At 41.5% G+C, this 22489-nt stretch overlaps 1 protein-coding gene across 3 annotated transcripts in view; it reads left to right on the top strand.

The window, feature by feature from the left end:
• Window positions 1-22489, top strand: part of DCDC2 (doublecortin domain containing 2) — a 133204-nt gene that overhangs the window by 23751 nt on the left and 86964 nt on the right. For 2 of the 3 annotated variants that reach the window (XM_032341229.1, XM_032341228.1), the window contains exons 4-7: window positions 16911-16987; window positions 17106-17237; window positions 20204-20350; window positions 22090-22144. In XM_032341229.1, coding sequence (XP_032197120.1) covers window positions 16911-16987; window positions 17106-17237; window positions 20204-20350; window positions 22090-22144 — 411 coding nt within the window. Of the gene's footprint in view, window positions 1-6243; window positions 6331-16910; window positions 16988-17105; window positions 17238-20203; window positions 20351-22089; window positions 22145-22489 lie in introns of those variants that run through there. The other variant, XM_032341230.1, reaches the window with a different exon arrangement.

Here is a 22489-nt window from a genome sequence, read left to right as displayed (position 1 = left end):
GGGGCTAAGTTTTCCCAAGGTGGTTAGTTGGTTGAGGCTTCAAGACTTTCAGGGCTTCTCCATAGGATGTATTAGAAACACAATAACCTACATCCCATGCTGCTTTTCCTGTCACTGGAAAGACCTCCTGATTTGCCTCTTCACTGTCATGCAATTCAAGATGGTGGCCTGTGAGGGCCTTTTTGTGAAAAGGGACAGTATTGGGGGTGTGTGTGGATGCCCCGCTCCCTAGACAGTGCCGGTGTTTGATTTGAACCAAGTAGCTTTGGAGATTCTCGGTGTGGACTGTTCACTCCAGGGACCTCCGAAGTCAAGACTTCCCCTGCACTAAGCAGACCGGGAATAAAAGATGAGCTTGGCCTCACTGAATTGTATTTGATGGGAAACTCTTTCTTCTATCTCTTGGGCTCCTTGATTTAGCCAGAATATTTTAGATACCAAAATGCCAAGGCTCTTTGATGAGCTCCCCTCACCCAAGCAATCCAGATGGAGAAGGAAGAGAAATAGGAAAATGTGGAGGACATAGAGGGAACAGACTTTGATTTTCTCGATACCGATTATTCATAAGTGAGACATGAAGTGTCACAACCTCCGCACCCCCAGCAAATCTTAAGTCCTTAATGGGCCCAATACAAAGTTTATTTCTTCCCGTGTTTTCTTCAAAAGAGTTGCATTCTCATTAATTTTCTGTTCTCAGATGAATGTACTTCATGCACGTAGGCAGGAGATAAGCTCACAGTGGGTGAATTACATCAACTGGAGTGTCACTGGGCCCGTGACAGCCTTGAACTGTCACTTTTTGAGGTTTTCTTATGCTTTTAATTAAAAAATAATTCCTCACCGAACCTTGAACATTCTTAATGCACATCACGTGTTTTGCCCTCCTGCATGGTGCAATTGGTGAGATTTTTTTGACCTAGCTGTACCCTAAGGGAACACAGATATTTTCCCACGGAAGCCAAGTTCACTGGTTCCCAGCAAACCATTGTTTCTTACTGTTCTGAGCTAGGAAGTCTGGTGTGTGAAAAAAGACCCCCACCTCTTGCACGTTGGTGACAAAACCCATGACTGATCTTTGGGGAGACAACTGTGCTGTCTTTTCTGATTTAGGAGAAATCAGACTAATGTATAAGTAGCTAATTTAGTCTCAGATGTAGCTCGATGATTTTTTTTCTTCTTTTCAACTTGTCTCTTGGCTTAAGCAAGCAATAGAGGATCCAGTTTCTCTGAAACTAACCCCAAAACCGAATACAGTCCCAAGACAGAAGTGCTTAAGGTCAGTCTAGTTACAAACGGAGAGACTGTCATTGATTTTCTCAGAAGGTATTTTTTTTTTTCTTCTTAACATTTTAAACACAGAGTGGTGTCTGAGAACTGGAAGAAGACGCCATGGGAGGCAAAGACAGGGTGAGGGAGGCCTCCAAGGTATTAGATTTTTAGTTATGATAAGGGGGCATTGCTTTAACTTTTAATTTTGAAATAATTTTAGGTGGAAGTTGCCAACTAATGCAGAGAATCCTTTATCCGTTTACTGCCTCCAGCTTCCTTTGTTAGTATCTTACACAAGCATGGTGCAGTTACTGATGGCAAGAAATTAAAATCGATACCGCCCTCCCCTTTTTTCCCCCACAAATCTTATCTAAATTTTGTCAGTTTTGACACTGATGTTTTTTCCTTCTGGTCCAAGATCCAATTCAGGATCCCACATTGCTTTCAGTTGTCATGTCCTTTAAGTTTCTACCAACTTGCTACTGTTTCTCAGTTTTACATGACCTTGACAACTTTGAAGGTCCCTTTTTTTGTAAAACATCTTTGCCTTTGGGTTTTCCTGATGTTTTTCTGGTGATTAGGCTGAGGTTGTTCCCCGCCTGGGACATCATGCCAGAGGGTACTAGTGAGGAAATAGAATGAAACACAGAATCTCCTCTTTCAATCCAGAAATTGTCTCCACAATGGCAGTGGCGAAAGAAAGCACTCTTATCATTGACTAAGCACCAGACCCGAGTACGGTGCGCCTCACAGGGCAGAGACTGCAAAGCCAGAAGGAGACCTTACTCTCTCATTTAGCCAAGCAGATGTCACCCACCATACACATTTTAAAGATAAAAAATAACAGCTCCTCAAGCAGAGGACTTGAGAGCACACAAGTTCATCCTGAATTCTAGCTTTGAATAAGTTAAAAAAAAATTAGTGAAAATTGTATTTTCCTTAAGACCATCATTAAAACAATTGGATTTCATTTTTGTAAATTCTCTTCCACTTTTTCTCCATATATATGTCTGTCTGGCTTTATATAAGTATATAAAGATATATTTATCTTTCTGTGCATAGAGAGAGTTGTAATTACAGAATACATCTTATACAGATTTTATATTGTCTTACATGTAGTTTATACTGCTTTGTATTTTTTACTGTATTTCATTTACATTGTTTTTCTTATATTTTTCACCATTACATAGTGTTTGTTATCACTTTTTATAGTAATGTATACTGTTTTATTGAGTTGATGCTATAAATTACAGTTACATTTAGATAATCTCTATTGTTTTTGCTCTGTGATATTCTAGTTAACAGTACGCAAAAATATGTAGCTTTTTTCTACTTCTGAATTACTCGATCAGGATAAATGTGAGATGTGTCAGAGGGCACATGCGGCCCATTTTGTGCATGAAATTCCACAGAGTTTTAAAAAACTGGTATATTAATTTAATGTTTTCAGTAATATAGTTTTTCCCCAAATCTCCTCGCATTGGGAGAATGGTATTTAATGAGTCTCAATGTGTAGGAGTTTCGATGTTCTCTTAACACTCTGAACGTGATGGTATTTTGGCACGTGTTTCTCCTTGGTTGAAATGCTTCTAGCAATCTCTCAGGAGCGAGAAAAGAGGGATAGCAATTTTGTACAAGTTTTCCAGTTTCCACCAGTTACATCTGGATAATCCAGCTTCATGCCCTGATGCAGGTGTGGTTTGCGTTCCTCGGGCTCCTTCTCCCCTCTGCTCTGCCCAGCCGGCCTCCTCTCTGCTCCTTTAGGTCCGTGAGGGCCCCATGGAGTCCTCTCGAGGTTGGGTTCCGCGCCCTCCTCGTTCACGACCCCGTGCATGTGGCGCAGCTAATCGCGTGACCCCAGCGGTCTCCCTCGCTTAGCGGCTTGAGTTGAGCCGGTTCTGTGTTTCAGCGGAAGCTGGAAATTCTCTTTCCTCCCGTCCTAAATGCCTTGTACACATCCTGGCTTCAGCAAATACAGACCCAGGTATGGACAGGAAGGAGCTTGTCCTAAGTTTATTGTGTGTCTCCTGCAGACACTAATAACGCCAGCGGAAGGCTCCTCTGCACTTCGCGACTCCGCTTCCCAAGCCCCGACCTTAACTCAGCAGCGCGGGTCTTGAGCTTCTCTCATGATGCTCTTGTGGCGCGCTCCCATGCTGTCTGCCATGACCAGTTCCGCGGGCCTTTTCCTGTCCTCATCTTATTCTGGCTCCGAGCAGCCGGCCCTCTCTCTTAGCTTCTGGAACATCGCACTCTCTTGGCTCACCTGCGGCTTGTCTGTCCGCTTCGGTCCTGTCTCCTGTGGGATGATGTCTCCTCTGTTGTCGGACCCCAAGGCGGCGTCCTGAGCCCCGTCTTTGCTCTCGGCTCCTTCCCTTGGTGGCCTCACTCAGCGTCGCGGCTTCACCTCTGGTCACCCCCTGTTTGCCTCTCAAGCCCTGGCTTCTTCCATGAGCTCCAGCTCGCCTGCGGGGTGCCCGGCTTGGAGGTCTCACAGGTGTCTCCGTAAGGTCCAAAACGAGACCCTTGATTCTACAGCTGGGGTAGATCTTCCTTCTCTGGCCCGCGTGCAGCACCGCTGGACCCCCGCTGCTCAAGCCTTTTCCCTCGAGGTCCACATGCTGCTTCTAGCAGGTTCTAATCTCTACCTCTAATCTCTACCTCCACTATGTCTTGGCTCTACCGACTTTTTCTTTCCCCGCAGTCAGCCCCTAGGAAAAGCCTCCACCGTCTCTTCCTTGGATAACTCACAGACCCCCTTTCGGTCTCAGAGTGACCCTTGTGGAAACCTGCCGTCGAGACTGCGGACACTTAGGCTGACATCGAGCCTCCCCGCCGTGGCTGGTGGGGCCGTGCACAGTGCCTGCCGGTTTGTCCTTTCCTGCTCTCCCCGGCACACTCAGCTGCTCCCCACCGGCCTTACCTCCCCATGACCTCATCTTCCTCAGAGCACTTTTTTTCATCATCTGTGATTACGTGTTGTTTTGGCTTTATTTATTTATTTTTTTAACTTTTTATTTGCTACTGATCCCTGAGCTCTATTCTTTGGGCTTCGTGAGGGCAGGGATCTTGAGTCATTTACCAGGGAGCACTCAGCCCTTTCCCTGTGGCCCCATACACAGCTGGTAACTGTGACAGCTGACGGATGTCACTGAAGGAGTGAACCATCTACGTGGAAAGGAAACAAGCTATGAGATGGGTGGAGGGTGTTCTCTGAGCAGTGTGAGTCCGAGACTACTGTTCTCACATCGCCTCTTCTACTTCAGATGCCATTATCAGCCTCCTTGTCCTGGGAGGTGTATGGTTGCGGACGTGCCTCTTGTAAGCAGTTGAAACTGAAGCTTATAGATGATTTTTTTAAAATATTTTTTTAAAAGATTTTATTTATTTATTTGACAGAGAGAGATCACAAGTAGGCAGAGAGGCAGGCAGAGAGAGAGAGAGAGAAGGAAGCAGGCTCCCTGCGGAGCAGAGAGCCTGATGCGAGACTCGATCCCAGGACCCTGAGATCATGACCTGAGCCAAAGGCAGCGGCTTAACCCGCTGAGCCACCCAGGCGTATAGATGATTTTATTAAAAACCCTGTTGACTGAGTTTCTCTAAGAGTTCTCTAAGAGAGGACACACCTATTGGTCCTCCTTGATGTATGTAAAGATGTTTTGTTCCAAACCGTAGAGATCTCAATTGTCTGAGCAATTCTTTGACACATAGGGTTAGCCAATCATATTTTTAATTGTTTTATTTCAAAAGCTTTACTTTTCCTTCAAGACGGGTTGCATTTTGACCACATTTCAATATTTTGGGGTACTGTGGGAATTTGAAGGGAGTCGAAAGATGACCAGAATGCGGTCCTCTCCATCCTACGGCCAAGTGGGCATGGCCGCCCACGTTGGTGAGGTGACTGGCCTTGGTGACTCCGTGAAGACACGGGCTCCCCCCACCTGCCCTCAGCACAGCCAGCATGTGGGGGTGAAGACCTCAGAGCCCCTCCGAGCACCAGGGGCCCTTCCCTTGGTCTGTGCTGGTGGGTTAATAGCGTCCTTAGTGTTTGTGAAGGACTGAATGTAGATAGTGCACAGGCTTCAGTGGGAGTCCTGGGACTCGGGCACTTCATCAGAGGCAGGTGGGAGCGGTTCTCTGCCCCGCCTACCGGACCCCGCACATACTCGGCATTGCTGACTTTCATCTCGCATTGTTACGGACGCGCTTCCCACTGCCCTGCATTCCTAGTGGAAATTTTACATTCCATTGTCTAGAGTAGCTTGGTAACCAAATTCCCACTTGGGAAAACTAAACAAACAAAAAAAACCACGACACTGGCGAAATAGTAAAGCAAGGTATAATGAGTGGAGAAGGAATTCCAAAGAAAAGACAATTAAAAAATTATTTTTTTTTAATGCTTGGTTGGTGGTATTTCCTGTAATTTCCTGTGAGTTCTCTTGGGTTAATCGGTTATTTTTTAACTTTGTCAGGGTCATACTATCCTCTTTGGCCCAGCCTTAGGGAAACTCCTGCAGACTTTACGTATAAGGGCCTTAAAAATGATCAGGTCATGTTCAGCTTTCTTATAAGGTAGTGCCCATTGCAAATAATATTTTTATAATAAAGATAATAAATGTGAGGTTTAGCATTATATAGTCAGAATGTTTAGGATTATCTGATTTTTAAAAAATATTCTACAAGATGCAATAAAGAGAAAATTAAACAAGAATACCCACGGTTTTAAAAATTCATGGTATGCTGGGAAACTGACTTGACGGTTCAAAACATGATGACATTTGATGGCATTCTGCTTTTTAAGGCAAGATTTAGCAATCTGGACACTTTATTTAAATTTATAGTTATACTTAAGAGTTTTCCAAGAAATGTGGAACTTATAATTGATAATCTTTTGGTTCACTTTTTAAGTGTTTTTTTTAATGAGATGTTACTATTATTATTATTTTTTTTTTTAGAGAATTTTCATGTTCACAGCAAAGTTGAGGGGAAGATACAGAGATGTCCCATGTGCCTCTACCCCCACGCGGGCACACCTTCCCCATTATCAACATCATCAGAGTGGTACGTCGACACCTCACAATTGCCCGGAGTCCCTATTTACATTAGGGCTCACTCTGGGCATACATTTTATGGGTTTGGACAAATTCATAATAACATGTCACTCTTGGGTCACTTTTAAGCTAAAAGGAAATCTTTTACCTTGCCATGCTTTTGAACGGCCACGTCCTTTCTTTGTGACTTTGGTTTGAATTATTTTCCTGCTTTAAGGAAGGGAGGCATTCGTTTAGAGAACAGTTCTGAAGACATTTCTACAACTGATGCCGAGGTGTCTTGTATTGGCAGAAAAATAACCCCGAATAAGAGATACTAATGCACACTGGACTGATGAATCCAGCTCCTTCCTCTGGGAATCAGCCCCTGGACTGGGTATAACAACATGGGGACCTACAGGGGACCCAGGTAGAGATGAGCGGTTTCATCAGCTCCTGGAAAACTAATTGGACCCTTCTGGGAGTGTCCTGAACAGCCTGTTCATTATAATTAGAGACATCTTCTATAACTAGGTCCTCAGTGAAGTTAGAGTAGTTGGAATTTTTTCTTACTGTGTAATAATGAATCTATTCTCTCCGAAGTATCCTAGTGGCTGGGCTGATTTTGCCCCCATGCCTTTCTGGGATTTCTAGATGTTCTGGGGGCTAAAGGATTTCACTCTTCATTCCCATTGGGGTTCCATAAATTATAGTGATATACTCATATAATTTATGGAACCCCAATGGGAACAGTCAAAGAGAGAGAAACCTGAGTGGTCTTGAGAAAATATGGGGTTCACTGAATAAGACATTCTAGATATACCTATTTATATATTTATAAATATTTGCATAGATTTAGCTACAAATAATTTGAGAAAGATCTTGTTTAAGTAAGTGTGAATATGCATCTGCTACTGTGGCTAGTGGCCCATTTCTGTCTCAGGCATCCTTAGCAGTAGGACTGAATCCTGCTTGGGCTGGGAATCAGAAGAAGTGCGGTCTTGGGTCAGCCACTTTGCTTACCTTGTGACCTTGACAAACGGAAAGGCTCATCATTTCCCATTTATACAATTAGAATAATACTCACCTCATAATGTCATTTTGAGGAACAGATGTCACTGTAAATGAAAGTATTTCATCTTTTTAAAAGATTTCTTTATTTGAGAGAGAGTGCCACACCCCCAGGACCAAGCAAGAGGCAACAGACCCAGGAGCTCAGTCTTTCCATGGAAGAGGCCTATGAGCTAATCCGAGGGGCAGGCTTCTAAATTACAGGTGCTGAGGGATGCACTGGGATCTTCTCCAGAGATGGTGGAAGATGGATGCTATCTCCATGTTTTCCCTCTGCCATGCTCCAGAGCACAGTGTCTCCTAGATGGGAGCTGGTACCCTGCTTTTATGTCTAGAACTCTAGTTTTTATAACTGCTGCCCATTCCAGATCTCCAGGCTAGTGGGGCTTAGGTTTGCAGTCCCTGAGACTCTATCCAGGACTGTATATATCTGCATACGTTTAAAAGCTGCAATTTGAGGACCTGGATTCTAAAGAGCAAGAATCTAGGTGCTGACAGCTTCCCCTTAGGGACCCTGAGAGGTCTCGGCACATCTTCAACTACTGGGAGCTTTTAAAAATATAATAATCTGCTCGGGCAAGCTCAAAGGTTGGGGGATGACAAAGGGCTGGGGCAGGGTTGAGCAGGGCTTGCCTGCTGCACAGAGCCGCTTCCTCAAGACTGGGAGAGCTGGCTGTTTCTTAGACTGTATGGAAACCAGCACAGAGAGTCAGGAAAAATGAAGAAACAGAGGAATCCATTCCAAATGAAAGAACAGGATAAAACTTTAGAGAAACAACAACAAGAAAACACCTTAACAAAGTGGAGATAAGTAATTTACACAATAAAGAGTTCAACATTTTCCAGGATAGATCCTAATCCCATGCTAGGCTGTAAAAGTCTCAATTAACTTAAGAGGACTGGGATCATGTCCAGTGTCCTTTTGACCATAATGGTATGAAACTAGAAATTAATTACATGAAGAAAAGTGAAAAATTCACAAGCGTGTGGACATTAAACAACATGCCACTGAACAACCAGTGAGCCAGTGAAGAGATCAAAAGGGAAATAAAAAAATACCCGATACAAACAAAAATGGAAATAGAACATACCAAAATTTATGGTGTGTGGCAAAAGCAGTTCTAAGAGGGAGTTCATAGTGATAAATGCCTGTTTCAAGAAATTAGAAAAGTCTCAGATAAAGAACCTAACATACACATTTGGGAACAGGGAAGAAAACAACAAATGAAGCCCCACATTTGTGGAAGGAAAGAGAAAACAGAGATTAGAGAAAAAATAAATAGAGATTAAAAAAAAAAAAACAATAAAGAAGATCAGTGGAGGGGCGGCTCAGTTGTTAGGCATCTGCCTTTGGCTCAGGTCATGATCTCAGGGTCCTGGGATCTAGCCCCTCATCCCATGGATCTTCCTGTTCCCCGGGAAGCCTGCTTCTCTCTTTCCCACTCCCCCTGCTTGTGTTCCCTCTCTCGCTGTGTCTCCATCAAATAAATAAATAAAATCTGAAAGAAAAAAAAAAGATCTCTGGAACCAAGGGCTGTTTCTTTGAAAAGGTAAATAAAATTGACAAGTCTTTAGCTAGACTCACCAAGGAAAAAAAGAGGACTTAAATAAATAAAATCAGAAATGACTGATATCACAGAAATGCAAAGGCTCATAAGAGACTACTCTGAAAAAACATATGCCCCAAACTCTACAACCTAGAAGAAATGGATAAATTCCCGGAAACTTACAACCTGTCAAGACTGAATCATGATGAAATCCAAACATGGATTACTAGTAAAAAGATTGAATTGGAAATAAAAAATCTACCAAGAAACAAAAGTCCAGGGCCAGATGGCTTCACTAGTGAATTTTACTAAACATTCAAAGAAGAATGAATATGAATCCTTCTCAACGTCTTCCAAAAAAAAAAAAGAAGAGGAGCTTCCAAACTCATTTTATAAAGCCAACATTATTACCCTAATACCTTGGACTTGATACCAAAACGAGACAAGGAATGCTACAAGCAAATTACAGGCCCATGTCCTTGATGAACACAGATGCAAAAATCCTCAACAAAATATTAGTCAACCAAAGCCAACAATACATTAAAAAGACCATATACCACAGTCATGTGGGATGTATTGCAGGGATAAAAGGATGGTTCAACATCCTTAAAGTAGTCAATGTGATATACCACTATGTTAACAAAATGTGGATAAGCGAAATAAAATTAAGGATAAAAACCATATGGTCATCTCAGTAGATACAGAAAAAGCATTTGTCAAAATTCAACATTTATTTGTGATTAAAATTCCTGATCAAGTATATCATGACCCATAGCTGAAATACTCAATGGTAAAAAACTGAAAGCTTCCTCTCAGGTTAGGAGTAAAACAAGGTTGCCTGCTCTCATTACTTTTATTTAACATCTTATTGGACATCCTGGCCAGGGCAATTAGGCAAGGAAAAAAAAAAAGGCATCAGAATTGGAAAAATAAGTCATTACTTGCAGATGACATGATATTATATATAGAAAACCCTAAAGATTTCACCAAAAAAAATCCCTGTTAGAACTGATAAGTGAATTCAGTAAAGTTACAGTTTATACAATTAATACACAAAAGTTGTGTATTACACACTAATAACCATCAGAAAGAAAAATAAAGAAGGGCTCTTAGGTGACTCAGTTTGTTAAGAGTCTGAGTCCTGATTTTGGCTCAGGTCATGATCCCAGGGTAGTGACATTGAGCCCCGTGGTGGGCTCTATGCTGAGGTGGAGCATGCTTAAGGTTCTCTCCTCCCTCTGCCCTTCTCCTGCTGTGTGTGCACACTTGTGCACGTTCTTTCTCAAAAAAAGAAAGAAAGAAAGAAAGAAAGAAAGAAAGAAAGAAAGAAAGAAAGAAAGAAAGAAAAGAAAGGAAACCATCCTATTTATAATTGAATCAAAAAGAGAAAAATAGGGGTGCCTGGGTGGCTTAGTGGGTTAAAGCCTCTGCCTTCAGCTCAGGTCATGATCCCAAAGTCCTAGGATCAAGCCCTGAGTTGGGCTTTCTGCTCAGCAGGGAGTGTGCTTCCTCCTCTTTCTCTGCCTGTCTCTCTGCCTACTTGTGATCTCTCTCTCTGTCAAATAAATAAATAAAATCTTAAAAAAAAGAGAGAGAGAGAGAAAAATACCTAGAAATAAATTTAACCAAGGAGGTGAAAGACTTGTATATTGAAAACTACAAGACATTAATGAAGGAAATTGAAGAAGACATAAATGAGTGGAAAGATATACCATGCTCATGGATCGGAGGAATAAATATTGTTAAAATGTCTTTGCTACCCAGAGCAATCTACAGATTCAGCGCAATCTCCATAAAAATTCCAAAGATGTTTTTTCAAAGAAATAGGAAAAAAATTGTCCTAAAATTTGTATAGAACCACAAAAATCCCCAAATAGCTAAAGCAATCTTAAGAAAAAAAGAACAAAACTGGAGGCACCATGCTCCCCAATTACAAACTATATTACAGGGCTATAGTAATTTAAATAGTATGGTATTAGCATAGAAAAAGACATATAGATCAATAGGACAGAATAGAGAGTCCAAAAATAAACCCATGCATATATGGTCAATTAATTTCTGAGAAGGAGGAAAGTATATACAGCGGGGAAGGGATAGTCTGTTCAATAGTGTTGGGAAAACCAGACAGCCATATGCAAAAGAATGAAACTCAACCACTCCCTCACCATTTACAAAAATTAACTCAAAATGGATTAAAGAAACTTGAATGTTTAAGACCTGAAACCATAAAAATCTTAGAAGAAAACATAGGTGATAAACTCCTTAGCCTGGGTCTTGGCTATGATTTTTTGAATCTGACACTGTAAGCAAAAGCGACCTACTAAATGGTAGAAAATATTTGCAAATCGCAGATCTGCTAAAGGGTTAATGTGCAAAAGAACTCCTCCAACTCAATGACAAAACCACAAAACCGCTTCCCCCCCAGACAATCCAATTAAGGAATGGGCAGAAGATCTGAGTAGACATTTTTCCAAGGAAGACCTACAAATAGCCAGTAGGTCCACAAAAAGATACTTACGAGGCATAATCAATTAATCACCAGGGAAAGGTAAATCAAAATCACAATGAGGTATCAATTCATACATATTAGAAAGACTATTATAAAACAAAACAAAACAAGAAATAACAAGTTTTGGCGAGGATGTGGAGAAATAGCAACTCTTGTTCCCTTCTGGTGGGAATGCTGATTGGTGAAGCCATTGTGCAAAACAGTATGGAGATTCCTCAGAATATGATGTGATCCAGCAGTGGCTCTTCTGGTATCTTTCAAAGAAAATAAAAACATTAACTTGAAAAAGCAATATGCATCCCCATAGTTACTGCCACATTATTTACAAGAGCCAAGACCTGAAATCCACCTAAGGGTCCATCAATGGGTGAATGGATAAACACTGTGATATATAAATTTAAAATGGAATATATTTGGCCATGAAAAAAAGGAATTCTTCCCATTTGTGAAAACATGGATGGGTCTCCAGGGCTTCAAGGGCATTATGCTAAGTGAAATAAGTCAGAGGAAGAGAAATAGAAGATGATCTCTCTTATATGAGCCATTTAAAAAAAAAAGAAAACCAAGCAAGCTCATAGATAGAGAGTATAGATGGGTGGTTGCCAGAGGTGGGTAGGAGAAATGGGTCAGGGGTCAAAACATAAAAGAAAAGAAAAGAAGTTATATAGAAAGGATTGGGGTATAAAAAGAGAAAGGATCATTATAACATCACCTTTACTTCTCTTGCTGTAGTCTGCCTTCCAAGACTAACCACACTTAAAAATTTCACTCTGTAAGGGTGTGTACTTATATGTGTTACACACATACATGACGGGGGACGTTTACATGTAGAAAATCATGCTATTTAGCTTATCTCTCAGTTTCCGTAGTCATGCTGGAAACAGTAGTCCCCTACAACCTTCTACCTCCTAATCCGAAGTGGAACTCTCTTTCCGTTTATCTGAATATGGAGACAACAACAACAACTCTTTCAATTGGAAACACAACCTGATACAGGCAGAGCAGATGCCTTTTATTTGTCAGATTACGTACCGGTTAGTAGAATGTATTTCCTCAGATACGAAAAAGGGAAAAATAGTGGTAGAAAAGCGGTGTAATTCTTGTGTCTCTGAAGGTCTGTGTTCCTCTGAAGGTTAGAATGTGTCAGCTCATAATAACTGAGATGCAATGTAATGCCTTTGGTAGAAATCCAAGGAGAGGGAGAGTCAGCTACTCTTTTGAGAAGTTTGGTTATTGTCCCCCTCTCTTGTTACACAGGCTTCCTCGTCACATTTCTCCTTCAGCCACTGCACGTGGAGTATCTCCATGAAAAATGGTTTCATTCTGTGAAGCTTAGGATATAATTCTCAGCATGAACTATCCTCTGATAGAGGCATTTTCCAATTGTTAATTATCATATAAACAATCACCACAGGACATTGTACCATCACCATCCAACAGGCATCTTGGCCAGTCTTTCTTCCATTTAAAAATGAGTAGAGGCGGGCGCCTGGATGGCTCAGTGGGTTAAGCCGCTGCCTTCAGTTCAGGTCATGATCTCGGGGTCCTGGGATCGAGTCCCGCATCGGGCTCTCTGCTCAGCAGGGAGCCTGCTTCTCTCTCTCTATCTGTCTCTCTCTCTGCCTGCCTCTCTGTCTACTTGTGATCTCTCTGTCAAATAAATAAATAAATCTTTAAAAAAAAAAATGAGTAGAGGCACCTGGGTGGCTCAGTCTATTAAGGGGCTGACCCTTGATTTCAGCTCAGGTCATGATCTCAGGCCACTGGGATCGAGCCCCACATTGGGATCTGTTTCAGGATTCTCTCTGCTCCTCTATCCCTCCCCATGCTTGTTCGCTCTCTTTGTCTCTAAAACAAACAAATAAATCTTTTAAAAAACAGTAATACTGAAGAAAAAGGATAATTACTTAAAAAACTTCTTTGGACCAATTCCTAGTTTGGACGTGTGTCTGCTATATTGACTCCTAGGTGAGTTATTTTCAACTCTCGTGTCTTCTATAAATGGCCCTTTTCTTCTTGTTTATCAAAAAGTGGTAGACATTGATGAAATATTTTGTAAAGGACTTTGTTTTCCTCTTTGATGCTGTTGTGCTGTCTTTGCAAAGTAGTAATAGCGTTTCCCCAAAGATTACCATTTGGAGAACCTACTCTTTCTTAAATCCATACAGTAAGGAAAATAGAGTTGAAATCTTTTTGTGTGGTTTGGCGGGTATTTTGCAAATAAATAGCTTCATTACATTCCCCCCACCCTCAAACGCCTAGGTTTATCTTTATTATGGGCAGTCACAAAAACCTGATGTATTTTTTAAATACGGACTTTAAAAATTGTATAGTGAGTGTTTCCAAGAGGTGAGCAGTCAGGAGATTTGGGGATGGTGCTCCTTTAACAGCATCGTTTTCTCAGGTCCTGAGACTGAGTTTGATTTTCTTGGCCTAGATTTCGAGAGGTTTCAAGAGGTTTCAAAAGGCAGGTGGATCCTCTGAAGCGTTCAGCCTAACAGCCCAAGGGAGTGGCATTGCCTCTTGGTTAATTAGTTCATGGAGCCTCCCTTTGGGCTAGTTTAGCAGGATTATCCCTATTTTTACAGATTAAGAAAATGAGGTGTGAGGCATTGAATTGGTTCTCATCGAAGGTGTGGCTGTTCTCATCCGTCCTAGAGGGCAGAATCGTGGACCCGTAGCCATTTACTCCTTTTTTAGACTTTGGAGTTACTCTTTCAAAGATATATTTTCAGAGCAACACTTTTGTTTACACTGAGCTCGTTTTTATAACAAACAGGTGCATATTTTTTGAGTCATGTAGGTTTCGCTTGAATTTGACTCAGCTGTGGTTATGGTCCTATTAAGTGCCACGTGGAATCGGTGAGCTTGAATTAAATCACGTATAGCCTTACTGGGTTCACACAAAGCATTATGGGCTTTGAAAAGTGTTTATTAAGGCCATCAGTGACAGAAAGACCATTTAAAAAAGATAGGAGAGACGAAGGGATATTTTGGAAAGCACTTGTGATTTGTACCGAGAGACCTGCACTAAGGTCCTGGTTCACCGCGTTCTAACGGAGTGAACATGACTCCTCCACTTGGGCCACCATTGTCTTTAGAGCTGGTTTCAGGAACAATGCGAGGCCGGTATTTATTCAGATCTCTCTCTCCCTACCAACCTCCCCACCTGTTGACCTCTCAAATTTCCACTCAGGGGATGACTCTTTTCTCTGATTAATTAGGTTTTCCTACTTCTCCATATCCAAGTAAACTGGGTTTTCTGAGAAAAGTGTTGGACGCAGTGAAGAACCCAGTCAAGAGAGCAGCTGTGTGCATGTCTCCCCTTTACTCTGTGGCGGTTCCAAACTGACCAGACCAGTTAGGAGGATTATTAGTGTGCTGGGTCCAAAATGAAAGTTGGAGTTTTGAATCAATACCTTTTCATTTGATTTGGTCCCCTAATCCTAGATTCCACGACCAACTTTGGCCAGCCGTTGGCCAGTCACCAGTGCAAGCCATTCCTGCTACCCAGGGTCTGAGTGGGAGAACCTCACATCCCACCCTGGGTGTCCATCCCTCCCTAACTAGTGTGTTGACTGATACTTGATTTTATGCTCATATCTCACATACTATTTATTTTTAAAGGGCAAGGGAAATTGTATGGACTAATATGGAAATTTACAAATTTTAGAGACATTCTAATTGATTATTATGTTTTCCATTATCTAAAGCCATAATTCTCTACATTAGCACCATGTGACCAAGCCCTCATCCCTGAAAAGGGTTCTGGAAAAATTTCCCTTATGTGCAGTTGATTTGGCTTATTTTTGTGTGTGCAAATATAATTGAGGTTATTATTTGAAATGCCAACTAAAAAATGCACTGTAAATGAAAAATAGTACTGTTTCCAAAAAGTTTCATTGTTTTATACAATGGTCTTACTTTTTTCAATTCAATGTATTATTTGGATTATTTTTTCAGATGAGTATATCTGAAAACAAGCTAGTTAACTTCATTATAATAACTCAAAGCAATATATATTTAAGGTTAATCTTCACTTCACCTGGTTAATCATGAACATTTGGGGAAAATTTTTACCATACTGAGGAAAACAATTATTATTCAAAACAAGTGGTTTTATTTAATTCTAGTAACAACCTACATACTCAGAATTATGATTATTTTTGAGTCGTGTATTTATGAATTTCTGTATGTTACATTTATAGATATGTATGCTTTAAAGAAAAATAGCACATTTTAGCCAATTCAACAAGAACTTTGAAGTTATTTGTTTATATAACATGTTCACTTTCACCTTTAATTCAAGAATCCAACAAGGAAGGCCTTATATAATCAAGGTCGAGCGCCGTTTGAACAAAATTACTAGAGTATGTCCTCAATACAGTATGGGGTAATAGTGAGGGTAGCACTATAGGACGCCATAGGGATAAGCAATGGAAAATCAGATAAATCAAACGTGTCACGTGTCAGATGATGGTACGTGCTCTGGGAAAATCAGCAGGGAAGGGCGCTGGCAGAAGCTTTAAGACAAGCCTGTGATTCATGGATCTGGCAGAGGTAGCTGGAGACCACACCACGGTGGGCGTTAGCTTTATTATAAAGGGCTGAGGTTCCACCCGAGGCAGGTGGAAAGGAGAAAATGGTGAAGAGGGAGATGAGGGGGAGGGGAGGGACCTCCGGGAGCTTCATGCCTGTTGGCCCCAGTTTCCTTAAGTTTGGAAGGAAATGAGCTGCTGAGAGTGAGTGTGCCTGCTGCGGAATTTTAGAGTTCAGCATGAGGGGTGGGATTCAAGGTAACCCCTATGTCGTTGAGTAGGGAGGTGAGGGTGGTAGCTGAAAGCCCAAACCTGGCCTCAGGAGAAGGTACCCTGGGGGGCCCCGAGCTTCTTGCCACTGGCAATGGAGAGCCTGGAAGCAAAGTTTAGGGAAAGTGGGCTGATGGAGAGGGGAGAAGTGGAATCCGTGGGGGAAATGGGATGGGGTCATGTTGTGGGGGCGGTGTGGGGGAGAGGGCTAAATGTTCACATACCCAGGGGGTGGGACTAGATGGGGTCATGTACCTTGGGGAGGGCGTGCCTAGATTCAGCCCCAGAGAGGAATTACGCTGTGGATGGAGGGGGAGCCCTTCAGAGTGCCAGATTTTATAAGGTAACTTTGTTTCTTTGTCAGGGGAAAGCAGTGTTTAAAATGTTGCCTTGAAATTCTCAGGAGAGGCCCAATTGTGGGCACAGATCACAAGCATTAAGCCATTGCTTAAGGGAAATTTTTCTTGAGAGCTTAGTTAAGGGCATGCAATGTTGCTAGAAAGTGAGCCCAGAGTGTTTATGTCGTTGGGTTTTAAAAGAGCAAGATTTTAACAAGGGCATAACAGGTCTAAGCCTGTCCCTGAAAACCTGTAGTTTTAACTCCTAGGAAAAAAAAAAGAAAGAAAAGAAAACCCAACAGACGCTCAGTGATGTGCATTTCTTTGCTTTTATAAAGGTGAAGCCCGTAATGCACAGCAGAATCAATGTGTCCGCGCGCTTTAGAAAATCGCTTCAGGAGCCCTGCACGATCTTGTAAGTTGAGGACTTTCACACTGCAGTTGGAAGGTCTGCAATTTGTAGCTTTAAAAGTATAACTGTTTCAAATGGCCCAGCTCGCTAGTTTTACTTTTTTTTTTTTTTCCCTCCCCAGCTTGATTGCAAATGGAGACCTCATAAATCCAGCCTCTCGCCTCCTCATCCCCAGAAAAACCTTGAATCAGTGGGATCATGTGCTACAAATGGTCACGGAAAAAGTCACTCTGAGGAGTGGGGCTGTCCACAGGTACGCCAAAGTCATCTTCCATGGGTGGATGGGTTGTAGAAATGTTCAGGATGATCCCAAGACGCTCTAGGGAGTCACTGGACCGCAGTCTGGGTTCCAGAGCCTGTGTTCTTAATTACTGAGCTATTCTCTAAATAAATGTCACAAATTTATCTTTAATTACATGTGAACTATCTGTATTGCCTTTGCATATTTATCTTACTGATTTATAGATGCTCTTTACATATTAAGGCAATTGGCTCTTTCTCCTATGAGTTTTAAATGTTTCTAGTCTGTATTTTTGATTCTCTTTATGTTTTTTTTCCCCTTTTTTTGGTATACAGTTAAGTTGAATTTTGGTACAGTCAAATGTTCAGTCTTATACTTAAGATCATTAAGTTTTATGACTAACTTAGCTTTTCCTTATTCCAAGATTATAAAAATATTCTGCAGTGTTTTCATCTTGTACTTTTAATTCCACTTAACCTTTGATCCTTCTAGATTTATATTGGTGTCAGGGGTGAAGACAGATCTTAAAAGTTCTTTCTTTCTTTCTTTAGATATGCAGTTATGTCTTTTGACATATACATAAATGTAAATTCAATATAAAGCACCCAAAGATATATACACACAGTTGCATGCCCAGATACACGTGTTCATACCTATATTGATTGGAACAAATTCATACATGGAAATAAAATATTTGCAAGTCTAAATACAGAAATGAAAATATATATTCCCCCAAGCCTACCCCAATATTTGAATACTTGGAGAAACTCAATTCTCAGTGTAATGGCAGATATGCGTGAGATTTGGTTGCTGGTCACTTGGGACATACCCATGTTCCTTTAACAGAACATTAAAAAGTCTTATGGTCGGACCCTCCTTGTGCTTTAGAATATTTCCATACCAGAAGCATCCCATTAAAACTGGCTCAATTCCCTATTTCTTTCTTGCTTTTTGTAAAAAAGGAAGAAAGCAGGTCAACCAAAGTCCTATAAAAGAAGGGTGAAATCATGGGTTAGAATTTATTCAGTACGCTTAACTGCCTGCAGAGGAAACCAGTCAAATCTTGGCTATTTCCAGTTTGGCAGTGAGGCTGTCAATTAATTTCAAGCCATAAAAGTGGAGGACTGACTCCGACCTTCCTATTTTGAAGCAAATGTCTGGGTCCAGGCCAGCCATTCTCAGCCTGGACTGTTTTGGCCCTGGGGGACATTTGGCAGCATCTGGTTATTTTTGGTTGTCACAGCTGGGGATGGGGCAGCTGCCACTACCATCTAGCGGGTAGAACCCAAGGGCAGTATTAGGGACACCTACAGTTAGTTCACAGCTAGGATCCCAACTTTCCTTCCCTGCCTCCCAACGAAGAATTATCAGATCCAAAATGCCAGCAGCACCATTGTTCAGAAACCATGGTCTAGGTTAAGGAGGGAAAACCAGAAAATCTGGGTTAAGTGTTGATAATTAGACTTACAGGGATAGAACTACGGGTTAGAAAGAAGGAGCATCTTTACATTAAATCAACCCAGACGTATTTCAGGGTTTTTGTGGCTGTTTTCTTTGTCCGTGTTCCATCATCGGTGAAGAAGCAGACAGATCAATGCCTTTTTCTTTGCACATGTCACCAACCTTTATTAGATAATGTTAGGAAGTCTAAGAATTTTTTCATGGTTTTCTTGATTTCCTTCCAGTTATGAACTCTTGTTTACCACCTTCAGAAATAGGCATTGTCTTTTTCATGGTATTTTCTAATAGTCTGCTATTTCTTGTTCTGTTAAAAATTTTTTTCCTGTGGACCCTTTAAATCATGTAGTGAAGTTATCACTGTTCTTTTAATAAGTAACATATTCACTGTGGTCCACAGTGGCAGTTTTACAGTAAAGGGAGGTCCTTTGTGAAGTCCCTTGATTCTGGGAAGATGGGGGGAGGCAAAAAAAAAAAAAAAAAAAGGGAAGAGGCACGAGTGCTATGCAGTTCTGCACCATTGACCCTCGCCAGGGGCTCCTTTGCCTCTTGTTTTCTGCCTCCATTCTGTGTGTGTTTGGTGTAATGTTCTGGCTGAGGGCCTTTGCACAGAATGCACGAAGTTTGTCAACCAGACAAATACATCAGGAAAGTGAATTGTAAATGCGCTCACAAAATAGAAGTAGAAGAACCAACCTTAGCGGGAGCTGAGCTCCATTTAAAGCACCATGTTTGGCTGCCTGGGGGGCTCAGTTGGTTCAGCATCTGCCTTTGGCTCAGGTCATGATCCCGGGGTCCTGGGACCAAGTCCAGCATTGGGCTCCCTGCTCGGTGGGGAGCCTGCTTCTCCCTCTGCCTCCCCCGCGCACCCTCTGTCTCTCATGAATAAATAAAGAAAATCTTACAAGATAAAATAAAGCATCGTGTTCAGTGCTTTCCATCTGAAATCTTACTATGACAACAGGAGAGGATTCTACTGTTGGGTTGGTAGTTTATTGGGATGAAGAACTTGTGCCGAGAGAGAGAGAGAGAGAGAGAGCTCTCTCTCTCTGTAGACCATGTAGCTGTTTCTACATGGTAACCCTGGTGTTTGGATGAATCTAATGACTTGGAGGCTTTTCAAAATCAATAATTAGAATAGTAACAAATAAATAGAATAGTAATAAATAGTAACAAACAGTAACAAATAGAGCCAACTTAAGAGAGGGATGCTTCTTTGAACTTCGTAATTTTAAGCAGCTCTTTTTTTTTTTTAATTTATTTTCTTTTTTTAAAGATTTTATTTATTTATTCGACAGACAGAGATCACAAGTAGGCAGAGAGGCAGGCAGGCAGAGAGAGAGAGGAGGAAGCAGGCCCTCCGCGGAGCAGAGAGCCCGATGCGGGGCTCGATCCCAGGACCCCGGGATCATGACCTGAGCCGAAGGCAGAGGCTTAACCCACTGAGCCACCCAGGCGCCCCCAAAGCAGCTCTTTCATGCTTGTTAGAATTTTAATTGTGGGCATTCATGTTTCGGCAGACTTTACACGTTAGAAGGAAAACTTGTTGAGAGCGGGGCCGAGTTGGAGAATGGGCAGTTTTACGTGGCCGTCGGCAGAGATAAGTTTAAGAAATTGCCTTACAGCGAATTACTTTTTGACAAGTCCACCATGAGAAGGTCCTATGGGTAAGTGTTCATCCTCATGGACATCTCCTACTTATGACTTGGAATAACACTGAGTATTATGCTGACCAACAGTATATATTGTATAATCTTCCTCATTGCTTAGAATGGAGAGCTTCTGTGAGATATATATATATATATATATATATATATTTATATATTTATATATTTTAATTTATTTATTTTTGCCATGATTGGAGATTGGAGATTTTTCTTTTTGCACAAAAAAATATAATTTTGGGGGAACTATGAAAGGCTATATAGCATTTTTAAACTATTCACTTATGAATTCATAGTAAATATATATTTAGTAAAGATTTATTTTGGTGAAGAAGATACAAGGCCGTGGGCTTCTATGTAGCATATATCATTTGAAGTTTTAATGATGTCTCTGCTGGTTAGCTAGACCAAATAATTTTCAGTTGGTGCCTATACAAACATCTACAAGTGTCAAAAAATGTAATATTTTACATTTCTTTTAATAATAATGGGATAAAAATGATATAATTCTCCTTGTGCAAGTAAGTAGGGCAGCAAGAGAAACTATAATTATTACATGCAAAATTTTAAAGATTGCTCCTTAAATTACACACAGGGCCCTGTGACCCCTTTTTCTCTAGGGAGTGTCATGTATTTGCAGAAGGTGCCTTACTTCAGCTGAGCAGAGGGCTGGCAGAGGCAGGCGTGCAGAGGCCTGGCCCCTCGCAGGTGGGGGCACCCCCTGGCTTGCTCACGGTGTTGTTTTTTACCACCTGTGCTGCTTCTCCCAGACATTCTGTGGCCCCTTAGCTCTCAGAACCTGACTTTTCGTGACTGTCTTTTGCCGGGGTGTGTGTGACTTGCACAGAGACAACACAAGGTCACTGATTTTTCTCCATTAATTTAACGTTTGAGAAGCTTGATGGCGAGGCCAGCCCAGGGCTTCCAAATAAGTAAGGGATGAAATGGACTTTTGGGGCGGTGTTTGCAGTGGGCAAGAGCACAAGGTTTTCCAGCACTGTAGAATTACTTACCCGCAGACTTATTGATGACCATCCTTAGCTGTCCACAATGTCAGATCTGTCACCATCTCTGCTGAGCGACACTGGATTCCCCTGACGTGGGCTACAGAGTGTTCTCAAGGGCGGGGAGAAGTCTGTAGCTCATGGTGGCCTCTTGCAGACAAATCAGTTACACATCTTCCTCTATGTGTGGGGTTCTTTTCAGAGGGGTCAGTGGGTTCCAAGATAGGTCTCTCCCTTCCCTGTGTGGAACAACATTCCTGTAGCCAAAAAGAACTTTTATTTTTTATTGAGAATGACGGGTCTAGAAGCTCCCTTGGATATAGACACCAGTGTTTTGCCTTTCTGAGCTTCTGACATAGACACTGAGGACATTATGAAAACAGTGGATGTTTATTGTTTTTGACTCAAGAGGAAACGACTTTTTGAAACGCATCCAGAAAGTTTGGGGATTTGAATAAAAGTGCTACAGAAAAACTTAAGGTGATATTAAAAGTTTATAGGGAGCATTGATTGTAATAGTTTCACGTTAAACACTGAAGATCTTTTGGAATGGACTTTGATAATTGTACGGTGGTCTTTGTGAAATCAGGAAAGTATGTGGTACTTTTTGTGAAACACCCGTGTCCCTTAGACAGATAACTTGCAGGTTGAGGTGACCAGTTGGGATGACAGTTATCTTGCATTCGGTATTATTTGTCAATAACATTCCAATTTCTAAATTGCTGTTTGTTTCCACAGTCAGAAAGCCTCTTCACTACCTCCGATTGTAGGATCCAGAAAGTCTAAAGGGAGTGTAAGTATCAGATGCTTTACTCATTAAATACTCTCTATTTCTTTGTGATACAAGGAGGCTGTCCTCTGGGTTTCATTTAAACTTGAAGACATAAAACGTAGCTGCCTTGTGGTATATAAGCAATTATGTGAGACAACGCTAGAACGTTAATGTTACAGTTAAGGTCTTCAAAGTGAACTAACATTTTAAAAATAGAGGTTCCAAAGTAGGTATCTTTTTCCTTGTGTATAGACCTGATGTGACTGACTTCACGGTTGAAATCTGGGCAATGATGCATAAAAGTAGAGGAGAGGCTGGATTAGGTCACATTTCTGGTCTGCTCAGTCTGGTTTTCTCTCTCCGACA

Source organism: Mustela erminea, chromosome 4 (assembly GCF_009829155.1).
Source record: "Mustela erminea isolate mMusErm1 chromosome 4, mMusErm1.Pri, whole genome shotgun sequence".
In the NCBI taxonomy this organism is placed as follows: Eukaryota; Metazoa; Chordata; class Mammalia; order Carnivora; family Mustelidae; genus Mustela; species Mustela erminea.
The sequence above is the reverse complement of the archived record's forward strand: the minus strand, read 5'-3'. Positions and strand labels throughout refer to the sequence as shown.